The following is a 25,317-nucleotide window of genomic DNA, read 5'->3' on the forward strand; positions in this document are numbered from 1 at the left end:
GGAGTGAAATCTATCATTCTTGCTCAGTCAGCCTCATTGAGACTTAAGGCTCACCAATGCGGCTGAACCCAATTGTATCTTCAGTTCATGGGGAATGGGCTGCAAATATTGGCAATGCAAGCAAACATAGGTATTGAGGAGAAAACAGTGACAACCGCTAGAATTCTTAGACTGTTTTTCATGGTATTGAAACATCCAAAAGTACTTGGGTGCAGGGGCCAATGTTGTACAAGGCTTGAAGTGAATGGACAGTTGTGTGTTAGAAGGAGGAGATGTTAGAGCAAGACACAGAGTGGACAAATTAAGGCATGGAGGATCAAAAGAGGGAAAAAGGGCCCGAAGTGGTTGTCCAAGAGGAAGGGGATTATTGAAGATGTGAAGAGATGTCACCAGTGGGGGAGGTGAGGATTCCTTGCCAAAGAAACTAGCACGGAGGTGACGGACGAAGAGCTCAACATCACGATAGTCCAGCATCCAGAATCGTACTCTGCAGAAGTTTAGACCAAACTTGGCCACATGATGAGACATCAGAGTGGGTAACCAGATCCTTGGTCCAAGAGGTAGATTTGAAGGGGAGAAGAGGTGGAGAAATCTCAAGGAGGTTCTAGAACAATGTATTGGCAGCTGAAATCATAGGTGTTGCATTATGGGTATGCTATGTTGGCAGTGGAATGTATGGCAGCACTTGTGGCTGCCCCTGCATATCCCCTGAGTGTGTTGGTTGTTAACACTAACGACACATTTCACTGTGTATTTTCACGTTGTACATTTCAATGTACATGTGATAATTTTAATTTAACTTAATTTAATTTAAATTTTAAATATTTACTATCGATTTGTAATCCAGGGAGCGGGAAGCGCAGAATCAAATATTGCTGTGATGATTGTATGTTCTAATGTCAATTGTTTGACGACAATAAAGTATAAAGTATGAAAGTATAAATAAATCTGCATCTGTAGATAAAGAAGCAAATTATAGATCAGAATTATAGGAAGACAAGTGGCTTCAAGGTTATGTGGGGTTAGTGGAGGTTAAATATATTAAAATCAAATCTATTGTCAAATGCACAAAACATGTGTGCTAAGTGCAAGGAAAAACTTACTTCCAGCAACACCACAAGTACATGGCATCTGGTATACAACATTCACAAGAAAGACTTTATTTATTGAGATACAGTTCGGAATAGGCCTTCTGGCCCTTTGGGTTGCACCGCCCAGCAGTCCCCAGATTTAATCCTAGTCACAGGACAATTTACAATCACCAACTAGCCTACCAACTGGTACATCTTTGGATTGTCGGAGGAAACCAGGGCACCTGGAGGAAATCCATGCAGTCACGGGGAGAATGTACAAACTCACTACAGGCACTGGTGGGAATTGAACCCTTGTCGCTGGTGCTGTAAAGCATTGTGCTAACCACTACGCTACTGTGCCGGCCAAATTTAACATTCTCAGTTAAATACAGAGATTAGCTTTATTTGTCACATGCACATTGAATCGTTAGTTAGCAACTTGATTACTAATTTAATTGGTTCATCTTTGTGGGCTGAACTGTGCTGTACTGCTCTATGTTTTATCGTTCAAATGGGAGCAGCTCGCAAGTGTCGCGACATAACATGTTAACAGCTCTCTAACCCTAGCCCGTACACCCTTGTAATGTGGTAGGAAACCGTCTTGCCCAGAGGAAACTCACACAGTGCTACCAAAGTTGCCGGTTTAAAAATTGTCATCTAGTTTCCAAGATTTACACAAATCCTTTGAGTACGTTTTGTTGTCTCTGTAAGTAGGATCAGTCACGTGGATACATGATCCGTTCCACCCTTGTGCAATCACTGGTGTGTAATGAGTTAAAGTGCGTGATTTGCCAATAGTTCGGGCAAGCTTGAAGAACAAGAGATTCCTGTTTAACCTGTCCTTCAAGGAAGGGGGAAGCTCAGCACAGGTGAACGGCAGAGATGATAATTCTTGTTCAGGAAGTTTAGTTTCAGGTTCATGACCTGGTAGGGGCAGCTAAAGATCAGTGCAGTAGGTTTTAATAGGGCTGCTTTAGCAAGAGGGAAAGGAAGGTTTGTACTGGGAATTGTGAAGCTTTTGGACGTGGAACAGTCAGAGATTCAGATTCAGCTTTCCACTGTTTGTGGCTGCTCGAAGCAGGTTTTACTAAACTCCTTGGTAATTTTTCAGGTGTTTCTGTTTGAGGATTTAACATCATAAAGGATTGAAACAAGATACCTAGTGAGTCATACACAAACGCAAGGAAGTGCAGGTACTGAAATCTGGGGTAATGCACAGAATGCTGTGGAATTTGGCAGGTCAGGCAGGCGATGTTTTATATCAAGATCCTTCATCTGCACTCGTGTCATACAGCCCTGAGACAGGCCCCTCGGACCAGTAAGTCCATGCTGACCAGCAAGCAGCCACTCATACCAATCTTACAATGACCTTATTTTAGTCTTTTTGCATTCCATCTACCAGTCAATCCAGACTAAAGCTAATTTTCTGGGGTTAATGAGCCTACCAGTCTTTGGGATATTGGACGAAACTGGAGCACCTGGAGAAAACCCCCATGGTCACAGGGAGAACATGCAATCTCCACACATCTACAGCCAGAGATCAGGATTGGACTCAGGTCCCTGTGGTTGTGAGTGTTGGGAGGGTGTTGTCCTGGGAATGTGGGCAGGATAAAATGGGTCAGGGCAGGATTCAGGGAAAAATGGGGGGCTTAATACCATCCATCCTCAAGGACCACCATCATCCAGGACATGCTCTCGTCTCACTGCTGCCATCAGCAGGGAGGTACAGGAGCTTTACTTCCAACATCAGCAGGTTCAGGAAAAGTTATTAGCCTTCGATCATCAGGCTCCTGAACCTGCTTGGCTAACTCCACCCACCTCAACTCTGAACTGATTCCACAACCTATAGGTTCACTTTTGAGAATGCTACAATTCATGTTCTCAGTTTTATTTTTCTATTTATATATTTATTGTAATTATTATTGGTCTTTCTTTGGACTTGCACAGTTTGTTTTCTTCTGCACATTAGCTGTCTATCAGATTTTGTGTCGTTTTTCACTGATTCTATTGTTCTACTGTGGATGACTACAAGAAAATGAACCTCAGGGTAGTACATATATTACCCCATAGTGCTCCCAGTGTTGAGTTTGCATGTTCTCCCTGTGACTCCCTAATTTCCCCCAGGCGCTCCCAAAGATGCGTGGTAGGTAAATTGATTGTCTTCCCTAAACTGTCCCTAGTTGAGGTGGATTTCGGAGGATAGGAAGGGAATTGGCGGGTGAGAAAGCATTCTGCAGGGTAAGGGGAATCAGATCGATGAGGTTGCTGTGGGAACCAGCGTTGATTGACTGAGTGGGCTAAATGGTCTCCTTTTACATGCTCAAACAATACTTATATGAAATTTGCTTATTCACAATATTTATTGTCAGTACAATGAACTGGATATGAGGATATGCATCGGAGCAGACAAATCATTGTGAGCAAACAGTATCTGTTTACAGAATCTATTTGAAGATCAGAGGAAGCAAAACTGTAATAGCTTCTCCCAAAAAGCAGGCTACTTTTCCCAGAAATATGCAGATAATGGAGGATAGTTATATATGTGAAGTGTTTAAATTAACCTCATTTACTTATACGAGCTTAATTACAAGGAGACTAACGTATTCATTGGCACTATAGCTAGCACTTGCCGCTTCTCCCTGCTGGTCAGTTCACCTGGCTAAGACACTACTGATGGCACAGCATCCTCTCTTGTAAGGAATGAGGTTTAACTATTTGCCATCCTCTGGTGCATTTGATCTTTGTCAAAGTGTCTCCATACCTCTCTGACAATAACCACCCCTGAAAGAGCTTCTCAACCTACTAGTGCAGCCCCAAAGTACGAGGGCCTCCCTGTGCAACTCAAGTGACGCTAGAAATGCTAAGTGGAAAATTAATAGTGTTCCTTTGAAAACTTTTAATTGGCTTTACCAGAAGAAATTGCTTGGATGGCAGAGTGGTAGAGCCACTGTCTCATAGTGCCAGATACTTGGGTTCAATCCTGACCTCTGGTTCTATGGAGCTTGCATGTCCTTCCTGTGGGTTTCTTCCTGGTGCTCTGGTTTCCATACAACATGTGCATTGGTAGGTTGACTGACCACTGTAATCTACCCCAGTGTGGGTGGGGGGGGGGGCGCGGAATCTGATGGGACTGTGGGGAGAATAAAGAATAAGGTCACGTCAAAGTTGCTGGTGAACGCAGCAGGCCAGGCAGCATGTCTAGGAAGAGGTACAGTCGACGTTTCAGGCCGAGACCCTTCGTCAGGACTAACTGAAAGAAGAGTTAGTAAGAGATTTGAAAGTGGGAGGGGGAGGGGGAGATCCAAAATGATAGGAGAAGACAGGAGGGGGAGGGATGGAGCCAAGAGCTGGACAGGTGATTGGCAAAAGGGATATGAGAGGATCATGGAACAGGAGGCCCAGGGAGAAAGACAAGGGAGAAGGGGGAAAAAGCCCAGAGGATGGGCAAGGAGTATAGTCAGAGGAACGGAGGGAGAAAAAGGAAAGAGAGAGAAAAAGAATGTGTGTATATAAATAAATAACGGATGGGGTACGAGGAGGAGGTGGGGTATTAGCGGAAGTTTGAGAAGTCAATGTGGTCAGTCTAGACTCAAAGGGCTGAAGGGCCTGCGACTGTGCTGTATGACAGTATGACTATTTTTCCTTTGATGGGGGAGCCAGTCACAAGGAAACAGATTTTGAAATTATGACTGAAAGAATGGACAAAACGGTTTTCGGAAAAAAACATCTGTACACAGAAGTTTGTTTGAACATCATGCACTCCTGCGCAGGGAAAGGTTGAATGACAACATTGTTTTCGGAGAAATGTCTGTACACAGAGCTGTGGGAGCACATCATGCAGTCCTGCACAGGGAAGGGTTAAACTGGAAGCTTTTGTATCTCCTACAGTGTAATTGTGCAAGCAATTGAAGGAGAGGGACAGGGCAGTGTGGAGAAACACAGTAGGCCTGGGTTTCAATGCTGGAACTAAGTTTGGCTTCCTTTAGCAAAGATCTGACAACACTTGCTCAGTTTGTTGTGATTTTGTAACTGAGCATGATCTGTAAGATCTGATTCTTGAAAGTTCCATGCCGATTACAATCCAAAAGCAATTTAACCCTGGATTAAATATTTGTTATAGAGACAGACCAAATATTTAGCCGGCAGTCACTAGGTTTTGACGCGGTGGTGGTGGGGGAAGGAGTATGTGCACACTGGGGTTTGCAGGCGAGTAACGTCAGAGGGTTTCGACCTGCTTCACGTTAGGCTTTGTTTAGAGATCAGCTGGCTTATTTTAAACACCATCCAGCATTAATACTGTTAAAGTCAAGGATTCCGTGAATTGTTTAGAACGCTTTTCCCGTCTCTGAAATATGAAGTTGTCTGCCAGCTGAGTTGGACTACCAGCCCCTGGATGCCGTGACCAACTCCGAAAGGCCTTGGCAGATGGATCCAGGCATGTGGTTTTGATCAGACGTCCCATGCATTGCACCTGATATTACCTCTGCATCACAGTCTGCAGAGTAGAGATCTACCAGGCGGCAGAGAAACCCCAGGAATGTCAGTCTGGCCAATCGTCGATAAACCACTCTTACTGCGGCCTCACCCCTCATTAAAACTTTATTGTCTTCTATGTTGTATGCAGACATTTTCTGCAGGATTTGTGCAGTCATTCACAGAGAGATGGATTAATGCTGAGAAAAGCAAATGCAAAATCACTATTTTTCAGCATTATACAGTGGTGCTTTTTTTCCCCTTCTGAACCAAATTCACTATGACATGGAAGAGGACATTCGGCCCATTGGTTCTGTGTCAGCTCTCAGAGCAGACCCAACTATTTCAATTCCTCTCTCTTCTCCCTGCAACCTGTTACTCTCACACTGCTATTCCCTTCCCGATGTTCCTGCCACACACTACGATGGGTGGGGGGGGGGGGGATGTTGGTGATTTATGGTGGTGTACCAGAGGTTGAGGGTAAAGGAATTCAATTTGCATCATTCCGGGTGGGTTAATCTCACATCCCAATGGAGTGAATGCATTGAGCAGCAGGCAGTGATGTCACTGAGTTCAATGCTCCTTTTGGAATCCTGGAGGGAATTTGGATCATGTTGCACTTGGGATGCTTGCCAAAGGGCATTCCCAGGACAACACGGTCCTCCCAGCTCAGGGCTGGGCTGGGATACCTGCCAAAAAAAAATGACTGAATTACCTTCATCTTCCAAGTCCGTCCCACAGCATCATCTCTTCTCCCCCCCCCCCCCACCACCACACTTCTTCCCACTCCTCAGAACACCCCCATTGGCCCTCTTGACCTGTAAGTCCCTGGCCTTTTGACTTTACCCCACCCATCCCACTGAAAATGATGGCCTCCCCATCCCTTTCCTGCTTGTTTCCCATAACCCGTGGCTCCTTAAGGACCACAAATCTGTTTGTCTTGGCCTCGAAAGGATTCAGTGACTCTGTTTCCACAGTTCTTCTTAGTAGAGTCATCCAAGGAATTAGTAGCCTTTTGAGAAGATCCTCTTCAACCCTCTCTTAAAAGGGAAACTCTTTATTCTGAAACTCTAGCCCCCATTTCCAGGTTCCTCTCTTTAGCCTTTTAAACTCCACCTGAATCATTTTTCTCCAGTCCTGATGAAGGGTCTCGGCCCAAAACGTCGACTATTTACGCTTTTCCATAGATGCTGCCTGGCTTGCTGAGTTCCTCCAGCATTTTGTGTGTGTTGCTTGGATTTTCATCATCTGCAGATTTTCTCTTGCTTCCATCTGAATCTTCTATGTTTTAATAAGACCACTTCCAAGTTTTCCAAACTCCGATTAGTACTGGCTGATGTGTCCACGTTCGTAAACCCTTCATCCCACAAATTGATCAGTAAACCTTTTCTGAACTATCTCCAATGCAAGGACGATGCTCCTTATAGAAAACTCTCAGAGCACATAGCACAAGGCTGAAGGACAGCTGCAGTCGCCCCGTTACTGGGCTCCAGAACAGGCCTCTCACACACTGAAAGGTGAGCTCTTGATCTTTCAGTCTCCTTCATTAGTCTACCTGTACCGCACTTTCTCTGTAACGGTAACACTATGTTCTTTATTCTGTTTTCTTCCACAATGTACACTTGTATGGAATCAGCCATCTGGCTGTCAAACAAAGGCTTTGCACTGTATCACGGTACGTGAAAATAACAAGCCAAATCCAATTCTAAAACTGTACACAGGTGTGATCTCACTATTGCCATGTGTAGCTGCAGCACGGCATTCCTCTTATTTTATAATCCACCTCCCTTGCAACCTTTCCACTTGCCTTCAACCAACAAAGTTGCCGGAGGAACTCAAGCGGCACTGGCAGGGAAATGGACAGTCGATGTTTTGGAGCGAGGCTCTTTATTTAGATTGTTCACATTAGCAATCACATGAGGGGTCTTGATCTGAAGTATCAACTCTTCATTTCCCTTTACAGAATCAGTACCGGAATCTGCTTCATTATCTTTGACTTCAATTAAGTTGTGAAATTTGTTGGTCTGGTGCAGCAGTACAGTACAGGCATAAGTAATTACTGTAAGTTCCAATAAAAAAAATAGACGGGGAATAGCGAGGTACTTTTCATGGGTTCACGGCCCATTCATAAATCTGATGGCAGAGGGGAAGAAGCAGTTTTGAAAAGGTTGGATGTGGACCTTCAGGCTCCTGTACCTCCTTTCTGATGGTAGTAATGAGAAGAAGGCATACCCTGGATGGTTTTTAATGATGGATGCTGCTTTCTGGAGGAACTGTCTTTTGCAGATGTTCTCAATGGATGAGAGGCTTGTGCTTGTGTAGAGCTGGCCGCGTTCATGTCCCTCTGAAGCCCCTTACAAGCCTCCATATCAGACAGTGACACAACCGATCTGAATGCTCTGCACAGTACATCTGTAGAAATTTGCAGAGGTCTTTGCCGGCAAACCAAGTGCGCTCAAACTCCTAATGAAGCATTGAGTTCCTCCAGCAGATTGTCTTTTGCCCCTGATTCCAGTATTATGCAGTCCCTTACAGCTTTGTGATTCAATTGACTTCCCTAGATGTATCAATGAATTGATCATTGATTGGGCAAGTGTTAAGTAGGTGGGTCATTGGGTGACGTGGATTGTTGGGCTGAAAGGGCCAGTACTCTAAATACAATAAATAAAACTGGAGAGAGTGAAGAAAAGATTGCCAGAACTTGGGGGACAGAGTTATAGGGAGAGATTTATTCCTTCGAGCGTAGGCAGCCGAGAGGTGATCTTATAAAGGTGTATAAAAATACAAGTAGCGTGGATAGGGTGAATGCACTTAAAAGTTCAAAGTAAATTTATTATGAAAATACATATATGTCCCCGTATACAATGCTGAGATTTGTTTTCTTGCTGGCATGCTCATTAAAACCAAGGAACACAACAGAATCAATGAAAGACCTCACCCAACAGGGCAGACAAACAACCAGAGTGCAAAGGTCAACAAACTGTGTGCGAGTGCCAAAAGAAGAAATAATAACAATAAAAAAAAACTAAGCAGTAACTATTGAACACAAAATGAAGATTCCCTGTGAGTCCAAAGGTTGTGGGAACAGTTTAGTGATGGGGTGAGTGAAGTTATCCCCACTGCTTCAAGAGCCTGATGGTTGAGGGTTCCTAAACCTGCTGGAGTGAGTCCTGAGGCTTCTGTATCTTCTTTCTGATGGCAGTAGTGAGAAGAGAGCATGGCCTGGCTGCTGGGGTCCCTGATGATGGATGCTGCTTTCCTGTGACAGTGCTCGTGTAGATGTGCTCAGTGGTGGGGAGGGCTTTACCTGTGATGGACTGGGCCATATCCACTACTTTTTGTAGGATTTTCTGTTCAAGAGCATTGGTGTTTCCATACTAGGCCATGATGCAACCAGTCAATATATTCTCCACTGTGCACCTATAGAAGTTTCTCAAAGTTTTAGATGTCTTTGCAAATCTTTGCAAAGTCCTAAGGAAGTAGAGGCACCTATGTGCTGATCCTGTGACAGATCCTCAGAAATGATAACACAGAGGAATTTAAAGTTAGTGGCCCTCTACACCTCTGATCCCCAATGAAGATTGGCTTATGAAGTTCCAGTTTTCTCCTCATGACGCAAATAATCAGCTCCTTAGTCTTGCTGACATTGAGTGAGATTATTGTTGTGGCAGCTCTCAGTCAGATTTTCAATCTCGCTCCCAAATGCTGATTCATCACCACCTTTGATGTGGCCAGTGACAGTGACATCATCAATGACATCATCAAACTTAAATATGGAATTGAAGCTGTATGAATATGCACAGAATGAGTATATTAAATTAAAGGTATCCGTTAGTCTTGCAAGACCATGGATCTGCACCTAGAAAGTCTTCACTCTCCAGGGCACAGGCCTGGGCAAGGTTGTATAGAAGACTAGCAGTTGCCCATGCTGCAAGTCTCCCCTCTCCATGACACCGATGTTGTCCAAGGGAAGGGCATTAGGACCCATACAGCTTGGCACCGGTGTCATCGCAGAGCAATGTGTGATTAAGTGCCTTTCTCAAGGACACAACATGGGAGTATATTATTATTATTATTATTATTATTATTATTCATATTACTACTTAAAAGCCTCTGAATGCCATTGTAATATCTACTTCTACTATCACTACTAGCAGGTCTTTTATACACCTACTACTCTGTGTAAAAGAACTTGCAGTAAACATCCCCTCCAAACTTCTCCCACTCTCCCCTTTAAAGCTATGCGCCCCTAATATTTGACATTTCTTCCTGGGAAAAGGTTTCTGGCTGTCTACCTCATGTATGTTTCAAAATTTTCATAAACTTTTATCAGGTCTCCCCTTAGCCTCCGATACTTCAGAGAAAGCAACCCAAGTTTGACCTTGTGGCTCATACCCTCCTCGAGGGTCAGCATTTTCTGTGCTTATTTCCTCCTGTTGGAGATTGCCATTGTGTGGCATAACATTACTTGCCATCTATCAGTTTAATGTTGACATCTCTGGGTGGTCAATTTCTGAGACTGTAGTCTTGGAGGTTTAATCATAAACTCACACAATCAACTACCCTGTCCATCCCAGACCAACAACCGCTTCTGGAAATGAAAAATAATAGATCAGCTTTACACAGTGTCCACTTTATTAGGTACACCTGAGAGCCCGGTGTGATCTTCTGCTGTTGTAGCCCATCTACCTCAAGGTTCAATGTGTTGTCATTCAGAGTTGCTCTTCTGAACACCACTGTTGTATCGCAAGGTTATTTGAGTTACTGTTGCATTTCCTGTCAGCTTGAATCAGTCTGACCATTCTTTTCTAACCTCTTTCATTAACAAGGCATTTTCACCTGCAGGATGTATATTTGTTCTTCACACCATTCTCTGTAAACTCTAGAGGCTGTTGTGAGTGAAAATCCCAGGAGATTAGCAGTTTCTGAGATACTCAAACCACCCTGTCTGGCACCAACAATCATTCCATGGTCAAAGTCACTTAGATAACGTTTCTTCACCATTCTGATGTTTGGTCTGAAAAACAATTGAACCTCCTGACTGTATTTGCATGTTTTTCTGTACTGAGTTGCTGCCATATGACAGGCTACACTCACAAAAAATGCTGGTGAATGCAGCAGGCCAGGTAGCATCTATAGGACGAGGTACAGTCGATGTTTCGGGCCAAGACCCTTTGTCAGGACTAACTGAAAGAAGAGATAGTAAGAGATTTGAACGTGGGAGGGGGAGATCTGAAATGATAGGAGAAGACAGGAGGGGGAGGGATGGAGCTAAGAACTGGACAGTTGATTGGCAAAAGGGATACGAGGCTGGAGAAGGGAGAGGATCATGGGACAGGAGGCCTAGGGAGAAAGAAAGGGGGGGAGGAAGCCCAGAGGATGGGCAAGGAGTTATAGTGAGAGGGACAGAGGGAGAGAAAAGAGAGAAATAAAAACAATCAATAAATAAATAAGTAAGTAAGGGGTACGAGGGGGAGGTGGGGCATTAACGGAAATTAGGGAAGTCAATGTTCATGCCATCAGGTTGGAGGCTACCTGGATGGAATATAAGGTGTTGTTCCTCCAACCTGAGACAGGCTGATTAGATTTGTGCATTTCTGAGCAGGTGCACAGGGGTTATCTAATCAAGTGGCCACATAGTGTATTTTTCTCCTGTACATCAAAACACCAAAGTATACAGTGAAATGCACTGTTTACGACCAACACATCCGAAGGAGGTGCTGGGAGCCACCTGCGAGTGTGGACATGCTTCCAGCGACACCATAGCATGTTCACAACCTACTAACCCTAACCACACATCTTTGAAACGCAGGAGGAAACCAGAGCACTTGGAGGAAATGCACGTAATCATGGAGAATATGTACAAACTCTTTACAGACAGTGGTGGGAATTGCACCCTGATCAGTGATCGTGGGCATTGTAAAGTGATGGTACCACAAGCTTCCAACGAAAACAAAATTCACACTGAGTTTTCCGTATTGCTTGCAGCAGTGGTCTGTAGAGCAATCATCAGTTTCTGTGCAGCCTAGGATATTCCTGCACTAACGAGCCTATTCTCTCTGGTATAACATTCACGCAGTAAGATTGTGAGGTGCCTTTGTGATAGGGCACACACACCGAGGCCCTCTGCTGTTCAAACAGCAATACACAGGGTCACTGCCGATCAGGAGACTTAAGATGTCGTTCTCGCACTTAGGAATGAACAATTACGGATCTGACTGATCAGTCTCCTTCCAAAGTCCGCAGCGTGCCCTAGAACAAAGAAAAAGAGCTTTTTCAGCATGTCTGGGGGGAGGGGAGAAGACAGCTATCGGGGATTATCTATGGACCTACCTTCAAATTGAGTGGAGACTGTAGCCTTTGTCTTTCAAATTACTGGTCTTTCAACTGAAGCTACAAGCATTCTTCAACGCCTTCCCCATCTTTCATTCTTCAGTCTTGACGAAGGGTTCTGGCCCGAAATGTCGACTCATCGTTTCTGACTGATGCTGCCCGACCTGCTGAGTTCATCCAGCGTACTGAAAGTGTTGCAGTACTAACTACATGGGACTCCCTGACAAAGAAAGACTGTGGAAGATCATAGTCCATGTATGAACTGTTCTTTGCTGACCTTTTTTGTATTGAAATTGAATGATAGACACAACACAAAGCCAGGCCGTTTGGCCCAGTGTGTCGAACCTATCATCAAGCTACCAATTTTACACTAATCCCGCCCTAACCCGCTGTCCTGATGAAGGGTCTCAGCCCGAAATGTCGACTATTTGCTCTTTTCCGTAGATGCTGCCTGGCCCGACGGACTCCTCCAGCGTTTTGCATGTGTTGCTTATTATCCACCCCATCCACCCTCCCCCACAATTCCCAGCAAAACTCTACCACAGCAGGGGCAGAGTTACAGTGGCCAGTTGCTCACAGGGAGAAGTTGCAAATTCCACACCGATGGTACCGAGATCAGGACTGAAGTCGTGTCAATGGAGGAACGAGCCCTAACTGTGTCACCGTGCCGTCCTCCCTTGGCGTCTGTCTCCAGTACAAAGAAAAATCACCTGTGGTTCAGGATTGTGAACAGTGGAAAAGCCAAAGGGATGGATATCCAAGTTTATGTGACTCATGTATCTACTTTCTGTCTGTCTGTATTGTATTTTATGTTGTATCATAGTCCAAGTTATTATGGGTCACGGTGATTGGTCATGCGGGTTTGGGCTTAGGAGAAGTAAACGAGATTAGTCACATATTCACCCTTTATGCTAGCTTAGTTAGAGAGGGGGTGAGCCAGGGGGTGGATACTTTTTGTTGATTGCTAATTTCACTGTCACTACGTTAATTTTGTCCCTTTTTATCGCTGTTTTTGATCGTTTGTCTTTGTCGCTCACCTTTGCTGGTTTGGTAGTAAAGGAGCTGTTCTACTTGGAACTCAGCATTTGGAAACTTGTCACACAGTGTTAACTCCCTCACTCAAGTCTCTCAGCAGCTTTGGTTTATTGTCTCAAGTTGCCATCACAGGATGGATGGCCGAGTTATGTGTTCTAATTTAAAGAGATCCCCCAAAAGTGGTTAGATGGATTGGTACTCCTCCACGTACCCAGGATGCAGCCTGAAGTTAAATTGTTGAATGTACACTCTTTTCAGGAGATGTTAAACTGTGGGACAATGTGCACCTGCAGCTCAGGAAGGATCAGACTTCCCGGGTTTCTTCTTTAGGAAAAGGAACACTGAGATGTGAATGAGCAGAGACCTTTAAGATTACAGAATATTCAATAAAGTACATCTAGAGGCACAATTGCAGCAGAGTGTACTATCTAAAAGATGCACTGCAACAACATACCGAAGTTCCTAAGGCAGCATCTTCCAGACCCACGACCACTACATCTAGACGGACGAGAACACCAGATATCTGGGAACACCACCACTTGGAAATCGTCCTCCAAGTCAACTCACCAACCCAACTTGGAAACATATCACTGTTCCTTCATTGTTGCTGGGTCAAAATGATGGAATTCCCTCCCTAACAGCACTGTGGGTGTACCTACACCTCAGGGAGTACAGCGGTTCAGGATGGCAACTCATCACCACCTTCTCAAGGGCAACTAGGGATAGGCAATAAATGCTGGCTTAGCTGGCGACGCCCACATCCCATAAATGAATGAATAAAAAAAGACTTGATTGCATGATAGGTTGGTAGAATGAGGAATGGGTGGGATTGATACAGGATTAGTGCAAGTGAGTGACACCCTTGTTTGTGACATTTACCAGGAGCATTGTATACGGAAGGCCCGAAGCATTGTTGAGGATCCCTACCACCCATCCCACAATCTCTTTGACCCACTTCCATCAGGAAGGAGGTCCAGGAGCATCAGGACCAGGAGTGCCAGTCTGGCTGTGAGTCCAGTGAGTCAGAATCAAAGGTTCATTTAATATCAAAGTACGTAGCTCTGAGATTCATCTTCTCCAGAGAGTCACGGAACAAAGAAAACCATGGAAGTCTTTCAAAGAAAAACATCAAACCCCCCCCCCCAAAAAACACAAATCTTGCAAACCCCAAAGCCCAACACCCTCCCTCGCACGTAAAAAACCTAACAGATCGCTCCACACGGAAAATCACAAAATCAGAATCAGAATCCGTTTTAATATCACTGACGTATGCCATGAAATTTGTTAACTTTGTGGCAGCTGTACAATGCAGTATATGATAATATAGAGAAAACTGAATTAGAATAAACACGTATATAATATGTTCCTTAAGGTTGTTATAGCTGGGGTGGTAATAGGGATAAGCTCCCACTGCCTATTAAATGTTCCCATTGGTGTGCGCCTCAAATAGCTTCTGACAACCAAGTCCAACTTCTGGCCTTCACATGGCTTAGCTACTAAGCCCGGTGGAACCGTATCTACTGCAGGAAAAGGGGCAATGGCGGGTTACTGGCGCCTTAAAACCACTTTGGGCAGATGGGGCTCATCTAGGAGAAGGAAAACAATGATCTCAATCTTTTGCTGCCTTACAGCTTACGCACTCATGAGGAAGGCTTCAGGAGTAAACCCTGAGGGATAAATCTGGGGCTGGAGTCCCTAAGGCAGTCCTACATTGAGTTTAATGTTGACTGGCGACTCCTGCGACTCTGCTGGTACCAAACTGTATTGGTCTCTGCTGTTCCATTGGGCTTATCAGATGTGTGGAGAAGGGGAGCTTGCATCAGCTCGCTCTCCATGACGTACTGCCCAGGCCTGTGTATCTAGACAGCTAGGATGCAATACCCGTGGTCAGCTCTGACCGACGGAGGCCTCGGACAGATGCGTATATATAAAATACTTAAATTAAATAAGTAGTGCAAAACCAGAAATAAGACAGTAGTGAGGTAGTGTTCATGGGTTCAATGTCCATTCAGAAATTGGATGGCAGAGGGGAAGAAACTGTTCCTGAATCATTGAGTGTGTGCCTTCAGGCTCCTGTACCTCCTTCCTGATGGTAACAATGAGAAGAGGGCATGTCCTGGGTAATGGCCTTAGTCTTTTTGAGGCATTGCTCCTTGAAGATGACCTGGACTGTACAGAGGCTAGTGCTCATGACAGAGCTGTCTAATTTTACAACTCTCTGCTGCTTGCTTCGATTTTGCAGTGCCCTCCCCACCTCGCAGAAAAATGAATACCTTGCCACCACTAAGATCTCATCATAAGGACAGCAAGCTGTTTACTGTTTATTTGTACCATACACTGCACGAAGTTGTAATTATATTTTATTAAACTATTTGTGGAAATACTTTGTTTTATATGCTTTGTGTGATGTGGTTACATAGTGGTCCGGAGGAATGTTGTTTCGTCTAGTTGGGTATATGTACAATCAGATGACAATAAACTTGAACTTGGACTTGTTTGGTGCTTACCATGGACTTGGTAGTCAAAAGGGTGTGTTCTCATGCTCTGTTTCTCTACAGTTCCATTATCAGACCAGATGAATGAGAATAAACATCAGGTCTCTGTGAATAAACACATAGGGAATTCACAGGAAACTCCTTTGCCTAGAAGATGTGGAGTTACACGTAACACATGCAGATGCTCTTTAGAGAACTTGATAGACATGCGCAGAGAAGGGAATTAGGCAGCCCAGATGGCAGGAGGGAGGAAGCGCACACAAGCACTGCCTGGATCTGATGGGCTGAATGGTCTGTAATGTACTGTGTACATTGAATCTGTTTCTATGAAGTGCTCCTGGGAAATGTGAAAATGTGTCAGGCAAATTAAACTGCTATTCTTCTCAGGGTGATCTGAGCTCAGACAACATATCAGAGGATCTATCCTGGGACCAACCCATAAGTGTCAAAGCAACACCACTACTTTCTTAGAAATTTGTGTAAGTTTGGCACGTTATTAAAAACTTCTATATATGCATAGTGGAGAGTATCTTAACTGGTTGCATCACTGCCTGGTATGGAAACGCCAATGCCCAGCAATCGAAAATGCGATAGAAAGTGGCAGATACAGCCCAGTCCATCACAGGCAAAACCCTCCCCACCAAAGATCACATTTGCAAGGGGTGCTGCCACAAAAAAACAGTGTCCATCATCAAGAGCCCCCACCATCCAGGCCATGCTGTTGTCTTGCTACCACCATTGGGCAGGAGATACAGGAGCACCACCAGGTTCAGGGACAGTTATTACCCTACAACTTCTGAATTCACTTTCCACAACTCTGAATTGATTCTATGACTCACGTTCGAGGACTCTTTACAACTCGGGACTTCAGTATTTTTTAAAACTTACATAATTTGTTCGTCGCTTTGTTTATGTATAGTTTTTCATAAATTCTGTTGTTTTTTTTTTCTTTTTCCTGTAAATGCCAGTAAGAATATGAATGTAAACACGAGGAATTCTGCAGATGCTGGAAATTCAAGCAACACACATCAAAGTTGCTGGTGAACGCAGCAGGCCAGGCAGCATCTCTAGGAAGAGGTACAGTCGATGTTTCGGGCCGAGACCCTTCGTCAGGACTAACAGGACTAACGTTAGTTCTGACAAAGGGTCTCGGCCCAAAACGTCGACTGTACCTCTTCCTAGAGATGCTGCCTGGCCTGCTGCGTTCACCAGCAACTTTGATGTGTATTGCAAGAATATGAATGTCAAAGTAGTATATGGTAACATAAGTACTGTGATAATGAATTTTTTCTGAACTTGGAACTTTGAATAGATTAATTCTGAGAATTTGCTTGGAGCAGAGTGTGGAGCATTGAGGAGAAGGGGTCCATATTCTGTCATTCCCATGGCATGGTCCAAGGTTATGAGCATTTGGGAACTGAAAATAATATTTTTACCGCAGCTGATTATTACCGTCGGATTTAACCACTTCCCTCTCTCCCCAGTGATGAGCCAACAGCAGATGACTCCAAACACTACTGTGACTCCTACCGGTATGCCCTCCCAGAACCCTCGGATGGCCATGATGAGTCTCTCCAGCGCCATGACGGTGCAGCAGAAACACCAGCAGAAGATGCGGCTCCAGCAGATCCAGATGGAGAAGGAGAGGATCAAACACCTGCAGCAAGAGCTTATGAGACAGGTAGCTATTCCTGCTGCTGGTCGGGCCACTCCAGTGACAGCCACTTATTCTGGAGATGCTGATGAGCTGTGCTGCCTTCAGAGAGATCGGGGTGTGCAGGGATATTGGTATCAGTTTATTATCGTCAAGTGAGGAGGACCATCCTTAGCCGGAGGGGGATGAAGCTGTGGAATTCATTGCCATAGCTGGCTGTCGAGGCCAAGCCACAGGGTGTACTTCAAGTGGATATTGATAGTTTCTTGATTAGTAAAGGTGTCAAAGGTTACAGGAAGAAGGCAAGGGAATGGGTTTGAGGAATAATAACCACAAACAAGGGAAAATCTGCAGATGCAGGAAATCTGAGCAACTCAGTCAAAATGGGAAAAAAGTACCAGAGTTGGAGAGGAGCAGGGATCACATTGGGGAAGCAGAAAGAGAGAGTGTTTCACTGAACTCCCATCGAAGGAGAGATTTAAACTTTTTCAGGTAGGCATTCCTGGAAGTCTTGCTGAAGGGTTTCGGCCCGAAACGTCAACTGTACTTTTTTTCCATAGTTGCTGCCTGGCCTGCTGAGATCCTCTAGCATTTAGTGTGGGTTGAAGGATAACAAATGGTGTAATTCGGCTCCTATGTCTTATGCAGGATAGACAGAAGAGAATCATTGGACACTGTTTACTTGGATTTTGAGAAGGCCTTTGACAAGGTGCCGCACATGAGGCTGCTAACCAAGATAATAGCCCATGGTATTACAGGAAAAAAATACTAGCATGAATAGAAGATTAGTGGACTGGCTGGAGGGAAAGAGTAGGAACAAAGGGGGCCTGTTTTGGTTGTCTGCTGGTGAATAGTGGTGTTCTGCAGGGGTCTGTATTCGGACCTCTTCACATATTTCAATTATTTGGTTGATGGAATTGATGGCTTTGTGGCCGTGTGCAGACAGTACAGAGATAGGTGAAGGGGCAGGTAGTGTTGAGGAAGCAGGGAGTCTGCGGAAGAACTTGGACAGATTGGGAGAATGGGCAAAGAAGTGGCAGATGGAATCTAATGTAGGGAAGTGTATGGTCAAATGCTTTGGTAGAGGGAATGAAAGTGTAGACTATTTTCTAAATGGGACGAAAATTCAAAAATTAGGGGTGAAAGGGGATTTGGGAGTCCTTGTGCAGGGATGTGGAGAGGATGTTTCCTGTAGTGAGTGAATCTAAGACAAGAGGGCACAGCTTCAGAATAGAGAGATGACCATAATGACAGAGTTGAGGAAAATTCTTTAGGCAGAGTGTGGTGATTCTGTGGAATTCATTCTCACAGCTGACTGTGGAGGTCAAGTTATTGAAAATACTTAAAGCGGAGTTTGATAGATTCTTGATCAGTCAGGGCATCAAACGTTTTGGAGAGAAGGTAGAAGAATGGGGGAGAGAGGGTTAATAAATCAACCATGATGGAATGGCAAAGCAGACTCGATGGGCTGAATAGCCTAATTCTGCTCCTATGTCTTATGGTCTTAACACTCTAGGTGTAAAAGTGGCCCCTCAAATTCCTGTAATGTCTTTCCCCCATCATCTCAAACCTATGTCCTCTGGTCCTAGGTTCCCCAATCCTGAGAAAAGACTGTGTACATTCACCTATCTATGCTCCTCGTGATTTTAAATACCTTGATAAGTTCAGCCTCTGTACTCCTATCCTCTAATGAATAAAGTCCTGGACTGCTCAATCTCTCTCTGTGCATCCTGGCATCATCTTTGTAAACCTCATCTGCATTCTTTCCAGCTTATTGCCCCTTTTTTTTTGTCTTTTTCTCTCATGTTCCCCTCCATTTCCCCACTGTACATAGAAACATAGAAAATAGGTGCAGGAGTAGGCCATTCGGCCCTTCGAACCTGCACCGCCATTCAGTACAATCATGGCTGATCATCCAACTCAGAACCCTATACCTGCCTTCTCTCCATACCCCCTGATCCCTTTAGCCACAAGGGCCTTATCTCACTCTCTCTTAAATATAGCCAATGAACTGGCCTCAACTGTTTCCTGTGGCAGAGAATTCCACAGATTCACCACTCTCTGTGTGAAGTAGTTTTTCCTCATCTCGGTCCTAAAAGGCTTCCCCTTTATCCTCAAACTGTGACCCCTCGTTCTGGACTTCCCCAACATCGGGAACAATCTTCCTGCATCTAGCCTATCCAATCCCTTTAGGATTTTATACGTTTCAATCAGATCCTCCCCTCAATCTTCTGAATTCCAGAGAATATAAGCCTAGTTGATCCAGTCTTTCATCATATGAAAGTCCTGCCATCCCAGGAATCAAGCAGGTGAACCTTCTTTGTACTCCCTCTATGGCAAGAATCTCTTTCCTCAGATTAGGGGACCAAAACTGCACACAATACTCTAGTACTCAATACTCACAGTACACCCGACATCCCCTCCCTTTTTCCCGTTTTCTTCTCTCACCACAACATAGGGGAGAATTACAAGTTTACAGTACTGTGCAAAACCCTTAGGTACATAGATATATAGTTAGGGAGCCCAAGACTTTAGCATAGTACTGTAATAATTGCATGTATTGCACTCTACTGTTGGCACAAAAAAAAACAGATTTCATGACATGTGAGTGATGATAAATCTGATTCAGATATGAATCTCTGTTGTGGACTGAGAATGGGAAGGGGGCAGGGAGAGTTGCATCATAGTTGAAAAAAGGGGAAGGGAGAGTGGAGGGAGTGGAAAGCACCAGAGAGATGTTCTGTAATGATCAATAAACTGATTGTCTGGAACTAAATGACCTTGCCTGGTGTCTCAGGACTGGGTGTGTCTGCACCCGCCTCACCCACCGCTCCTGGCACTCATTCTCTGCCACCTGTCCCATACCCCTCCCATGGTGCTCCACCCTCACCATTCCTAAAATACTTGGCTCCCACCAAATTTACAAACTTGCTCTCTGTCCAATGTTGTCAAATACAGCACTGTGCGAATGTCTTAGGCACTCTAGTTATATATATGAGCCTAAGACGTTTGCACAGTACTGTACACAGCCAAATTTGACAGCATGTCTTTGGAATGCAGAAGGAAATAAGATTCCTCAGAAAAAAGACACACCACAAAATCACAAGGAGAACATGCTGTTCACACTGGCAGCACCTGAGGTCAGGATTGAACCTGTGTTGGTGGAGATACTTATTTATTTACATTTTTCTTATTGACATATAGCACAGAATAGGCCCTTCCAGCCCTTTGAGCCGCACCGCTCAGCAATCCTCCAACTTAATCCTAGCCAAATCACGGGACAACTTACAATGACCAATTAACCTATCAACCATCTATTATATCTTTGGACTGTGGGAGGAAACTGGAGCACGGAGGAAACCAACACAGTCACGGGGAAAATGTACAAACTCCTTACAGGCAGTGGCAGGAATTAAACCCGGGTCACTGGTACTGTAAAGCAGTATGCTACCACGCCCTAGTACGCAGTCCTCGATGTGCTCGATGCCTGCCAGCTACGTGACAACAATGTCAGTGGAGGTTCTTCTCTCCTTAGCCCTGTCACTTCTCACCCAACAGGGAACCAGAGGAAGAACGACAGAGACAATCAGAGTAAACAGAACACGCATTTGCTGTGATCGATCACGGCCATATTATCTCCAAGACAAGTCCTGTCAGGAGTATGACTGTTTTTTCAAGAGGAGTTTACCTCGGCCTCCGTCACAGGAGTGGAATAACAGGGGGAGTGTAGATTCACTGGGGTTTTAAGCAGAGTAACACACACAAAATGCTCGAGGAACTCCGCAGGTCAGTCAGCGACTACAAAAAGGAATAAAGAGTCGAGGTTTTAGGCTGAGACTCTTCATCAGGGCTGGAAAGGAAGGGGAAGAAGCCAGAATATGAAGGTGAGCGGAGGAGACGGAGTACAAGCTAGAAGGTGACAGGTGAATCCCATTAAGGGGGAAAAGGCGGGTGGGTGGAGGAGGGGAGGATGAAGTGAACAGCTGGGAGGCGATAGATAGAAAAGATAACGGGCTGAATTAGAAGGAATCTGATAGGCAAGGAGAGTGAACTATGGGGAAAAAGGAGAGGAGGAGGGGCACCAGAGGGAGAAGATGGGCAGGTGAGGAGAAGAGAAGAGGTAAAAGGAGGGCCAGAATGGGGAATGCAAAAAGAGAGAAGGAAGAGGGATGAGAAATTACCAGGGGCTAGAGAAATTGATGTTCATGTCATCAGGTTGGAGGCTACCAAAATAGAGCATGAGGTACTGCTCCTCCAACCTTAGAGTGGCCTCATCACCTCCCGCTGAGGCCACTCTCTCAGCTTTGGGCAGAGGTACTGAATATGTCATTCTCTGATAATTTGACAGGAAATTATTTGGCAGAAGTGATCAGTGATTCTTTGCATATACATTACACTCCCCTCTCCCTTTGCCAACCTCACACTGTTGTCCAGCTCCCTCTGTATTCATAACTTGTCCAGAGCTTCTGTGGGAGAGATCAATTATTTTGTGCTTTGTATTTGCAATGAATTTAGATCACTTTGTAGAGATCCGTTTTTACTTTGACACTAAAGAGTCTTTTTCTGTTGATCAGTGTCAAAAAAAGCCAAATTAAGTCCACTGTGACTCAGTGTTGTAAAACAATGAAATATGAAAACTTCCAAGGGGTGGTGAATGCTGTTTATAGGAACCGTATATCTCAGTTAAGATATTGGCCATCTTGAGCTGTGGTGTAGGTTGTGAAGCTTTGGACTTCTGTACTCTGAGGACTGTGAACACTCAGGCAGAGCAGCTTCGACTTGGAATCGCCACGAATCACTTGGCTATTTTGCTGTGAATTTGCATCAGTGTCTACGTATACAACATGGGCTGAGTAGATTCAGCATCAATTGATGTATACAAGGCCAGTGTCAGGAACGACACAAAGGCAAGCTGAAGTCTATCGTCCGGAGTCTGGACGATCTGCAAATGAACCCATTGTGAAGTTCTCAAGGGGGCACGGTATATTGTAGATTGCCATGTTTTAGGCACTGATCGAGTTGTAATGCCAGGGATGAGGGAAAGCAGGCTTGAGGTACAAGACCAGCCACCTTCCTCTGTAATATCAAATGCTAGGGGGCTTGTATTTAAAGTGAGAGGGGGAACGTCTAACAGAGATGTGCTGGACAATTTTTTGACATAGAAAACAGGCTGCCGGGGTAGTGGTGGAAACAGATACAACAGCGGCTTTTCGGATCCGGGCTTTTGGATAGGCAACTGAATGTGTAGGTAATGGAGGGATGTGGATCATATATGCAGACAGAAGAGGTTTAGTTCAATTTGGTACCATGTCCTGCACAGACACTGTGGGCCGTAGGGCCTCTTCCTGAGTTGCACTGTTCTATGTTCTAGTGCTTTTATATGCTTATGAAGTAAAGGAGCAGGTTCAAGAAGCCGGGCAGTGTACTTCATGTGTAATATATAAACTGCTTTCCAAGCGAGAAATTTGTAAACTTCTTCATTCAGAGGGCGGTGAGAGCACGCAGTGCAATTGATGCATGCGAGCTAAATTTCAATGATTGAGAGGTTTGGATGGGTACTTGGATGTGGAGGGCTATGGTGCTGGTGCAGGTCAATGGGAGTAGGCAGCATAAATGGTTCGGCACATGTTAGATGGGCTGAAGGGCCAGTTTCTAGAGTCTACTGTCCTATGACTCTACGACCCGTAATGGTCAATATTTCAGTCAGTCCAAATACTTAAAATCAGTGACGTGCCGATTGCAATGGAAAGGGTTTCAATTTTGCCTGCCAGTGGAACATGGAGCACCTCAGCCACCAGCTTCTGTTGTATTGTGTTTTTAAGAGAGGAAAGCAATTTGTGTAGTGTGAGTGCTGACTGTGTGATCCCTGTTTCAAAACAGTGCACAAAGCAAAGATCCACCCACATCATAATCCCATTTCTGAACAGTTCAGATTACAGGACTGATCACACCTCCGACAGACATATCCATTTCATTCTTAGCCAGTTCTGATCACGAGAAAAAGGACTTACATTTACTTAGCCCTTGTCACATTCATTTCAAGACCTCCCAGGGTGCCTGAAAGACAATGAAGTGCATCTGAAGTGGAGACATGTGGTACTGTGGTGGCCATTTGGTGCTTAGCAACTTCCCACTGAAAGAAGCAGGTTTTGATATGCAGGTAATATACCAGGTTTCAGTGATTGATCAGGTACAAGGAAGTGCTCACCTCTTCGGTAAATTAGGGCCAAGTAATGTTTCGTACCAACTGAGAGGGCAAATAGGGCTTCGCTTCAATTTCATAGAACATAGAGCATTAAACATTATAGCACCATACTAGACTTTTGGCCCACGATGTTGTGATGACCTTTCAACCAACCCTAAGATTAATCTAACCCTTTCCTCCTATATAGTCTTTCCATTTTTATGTCATCAATGTGCCTATCTAAGAGTTATTTAAATACCCCTGATGTATCTGCCTCTCCCCACAGCAGGGTGTTCCATGTGCTTACCCTTATATTAACCATTTCCTGGGAAAAGTCTCTGGCTATCCACTTCATCTGTACCTCTTATCTCATACACCTTTATCAAGTCTCCTCACATCCTCTACTCCAAAGAGAAAATCCCTAGCTCACTCAACCTCTCCTTATAAGACATGCTCTCCAATCCAGGCAATATCCTGGTAGATCTCCTTTGCATCCTCTCTAAAGCTTCCACCTCCTTCCTATAATGAGGCACCCATAACTGAACACAATATTCCAAGTGTGGTCTAACCAGAGTTTTATAGAGCTACAACATTATCTGGTGCCCATGATGCAGCTGGCTGAGCTTACAACTTTCTGCAGCCTTTTCTGATTCTGTGTGGTAGCCTGTCCATACCAAACAGTGATGCAACCAGTTAGAATGTATTCCACATCTGTAGAAGTTTGTGAGTGTCTTTGGTGACAAACTAATTCTCCTCAAACTCCTAATGAAATATAGCCGCTGTCGTGCCTTCTTTGTAATTGCATCAATATGTTGGGCCCAGGATAGATCCTCAGAGATGTTGACACCCAGGAACTTGAAACTGTTTACCCTTTCCACTACTGATTCCTCAATAAGGACTGATTTGTGTTCCCCCAGCTTCTCCTTCCTGAAGTCCACATTCAACTCCTTGGTCTTACTGACGTTTATAGATTTATAGACGATGTTTGAGCTGTGCTAAGCCACACAGTCGTGACTGTAGACTAAGAGCAGTGGGCTGAGAATGCATCTTGGTGTATGCCAGTGTTGATTGTCAGGGAGGAGGAGATGTTATTTCTGATCCACACTGACTGTGCTCTCATGATGAAGAAGTCAAGGATCCAATTGCAGAGGAGGTACAGAGACCCAGGTATTGGAGGTTATTGACTAGTACTGAGGGTATGATGGTGTTGAACACTGAGCTACAGTCTATAAACAGCAGCCTGACAGAAATCCCATTTTCTTCAGTAAGCTCTTCTGGCTTGGAGAAAGATAAAAGGGTCATTAATGTAGAGACTAATTTTACGGCACATTATTGTTGGACGTGACTAGTATATGATCCAAAACAAACTGAAAACTTTGCCAATGGATCATAAGGGCCAGTTGTGTCCACTAGGCCTGTTCCTTCGGTGAGGTAATTAATGTCCTTACTCAAAACAGTTGTGGGTTTCTCATAGCTGTGAGTCAGCAATGGCAAATGAATGGAAGGCATGTTTGAGAAGCTGTCCGACGCGGATTAGTGTAGAAAGTGAAGACAGTGACACAGGTGCACTGCTAATTGTCACACAGCTGGAATTTCTAACTGGAGATACTGAATTGTTTGTTATGGCCAGCTGGTTTACTTGCTTGTATCAGAATCAGGTTTATTATTACTGATATACATTGTGAAACGTGTTGTTTTGTAGCAGTAGTACAGTGCAAGACTTAAAAATTACTACCAGTTAGAAAAAATGTGCTAAAGAGGAATATTGAGGTAATACTCTTGGGGTAATGGACCATTCAGAAATCTGATGATGCAGGGGAGGAAGCTGTTCCTAAAATGTTGAGTGTGGCTCCTGCACTTCCTCCCTGCTGGTAATAATGAGAAGAGGGCATGTCCCAGATAGTGAGGGTCCTTAGTGATGGATGCTGCCTTCTTGAGTCATGGCCTTTTGAAGATGACCTTGATTGTGGGGAGGCTTGCGTCCATGATGGAACTGGATGAGTTTATAACCCTCCGCAGATTTTTCCGATCCTGTGCGTTGACACCTCTACACCAGATGGTGATGCAATG

At 44.5% G+C, this 25,317-nt stretch overlaps 1 protein-coding gene across 1 annotated transcript in view; it reads left to right on the plus strand.

Moving 5' to 3' along the window:
* Positions 1-25,317, plus strand: part of wwtr1 (WW domain containing transcription regulator 1) — a 165,757-nt gene that overhangs the window by 132,412 nt on the left and 8,028 nt on the right. The window contains exon 3 of the mRNA XM_072254990.1: positions 16,894-17,090. Coding sequence (XP_072111091.1) covers positions 16,894-17,090 — 197 coding nt within the window. The remainder of the gene's footprint in view (positions 1-16,893; positions 17,091-25,317) is intronic.

Source organism: Mobula birostris, chromosome 4 (genome assembly GCF_030028105.1).
Source record: "Mobula birostris isolate sMobBir1 chromosome 4, sMobBir1.hap1, whole genome shotgun sequence".
NCBI classification, from domain to species: Eukaryota; Metazoa; Chordata; class Chondrichthyes; order Myliobatiformes; family Myliobatidae; genus Mobula; species Mobula birostris.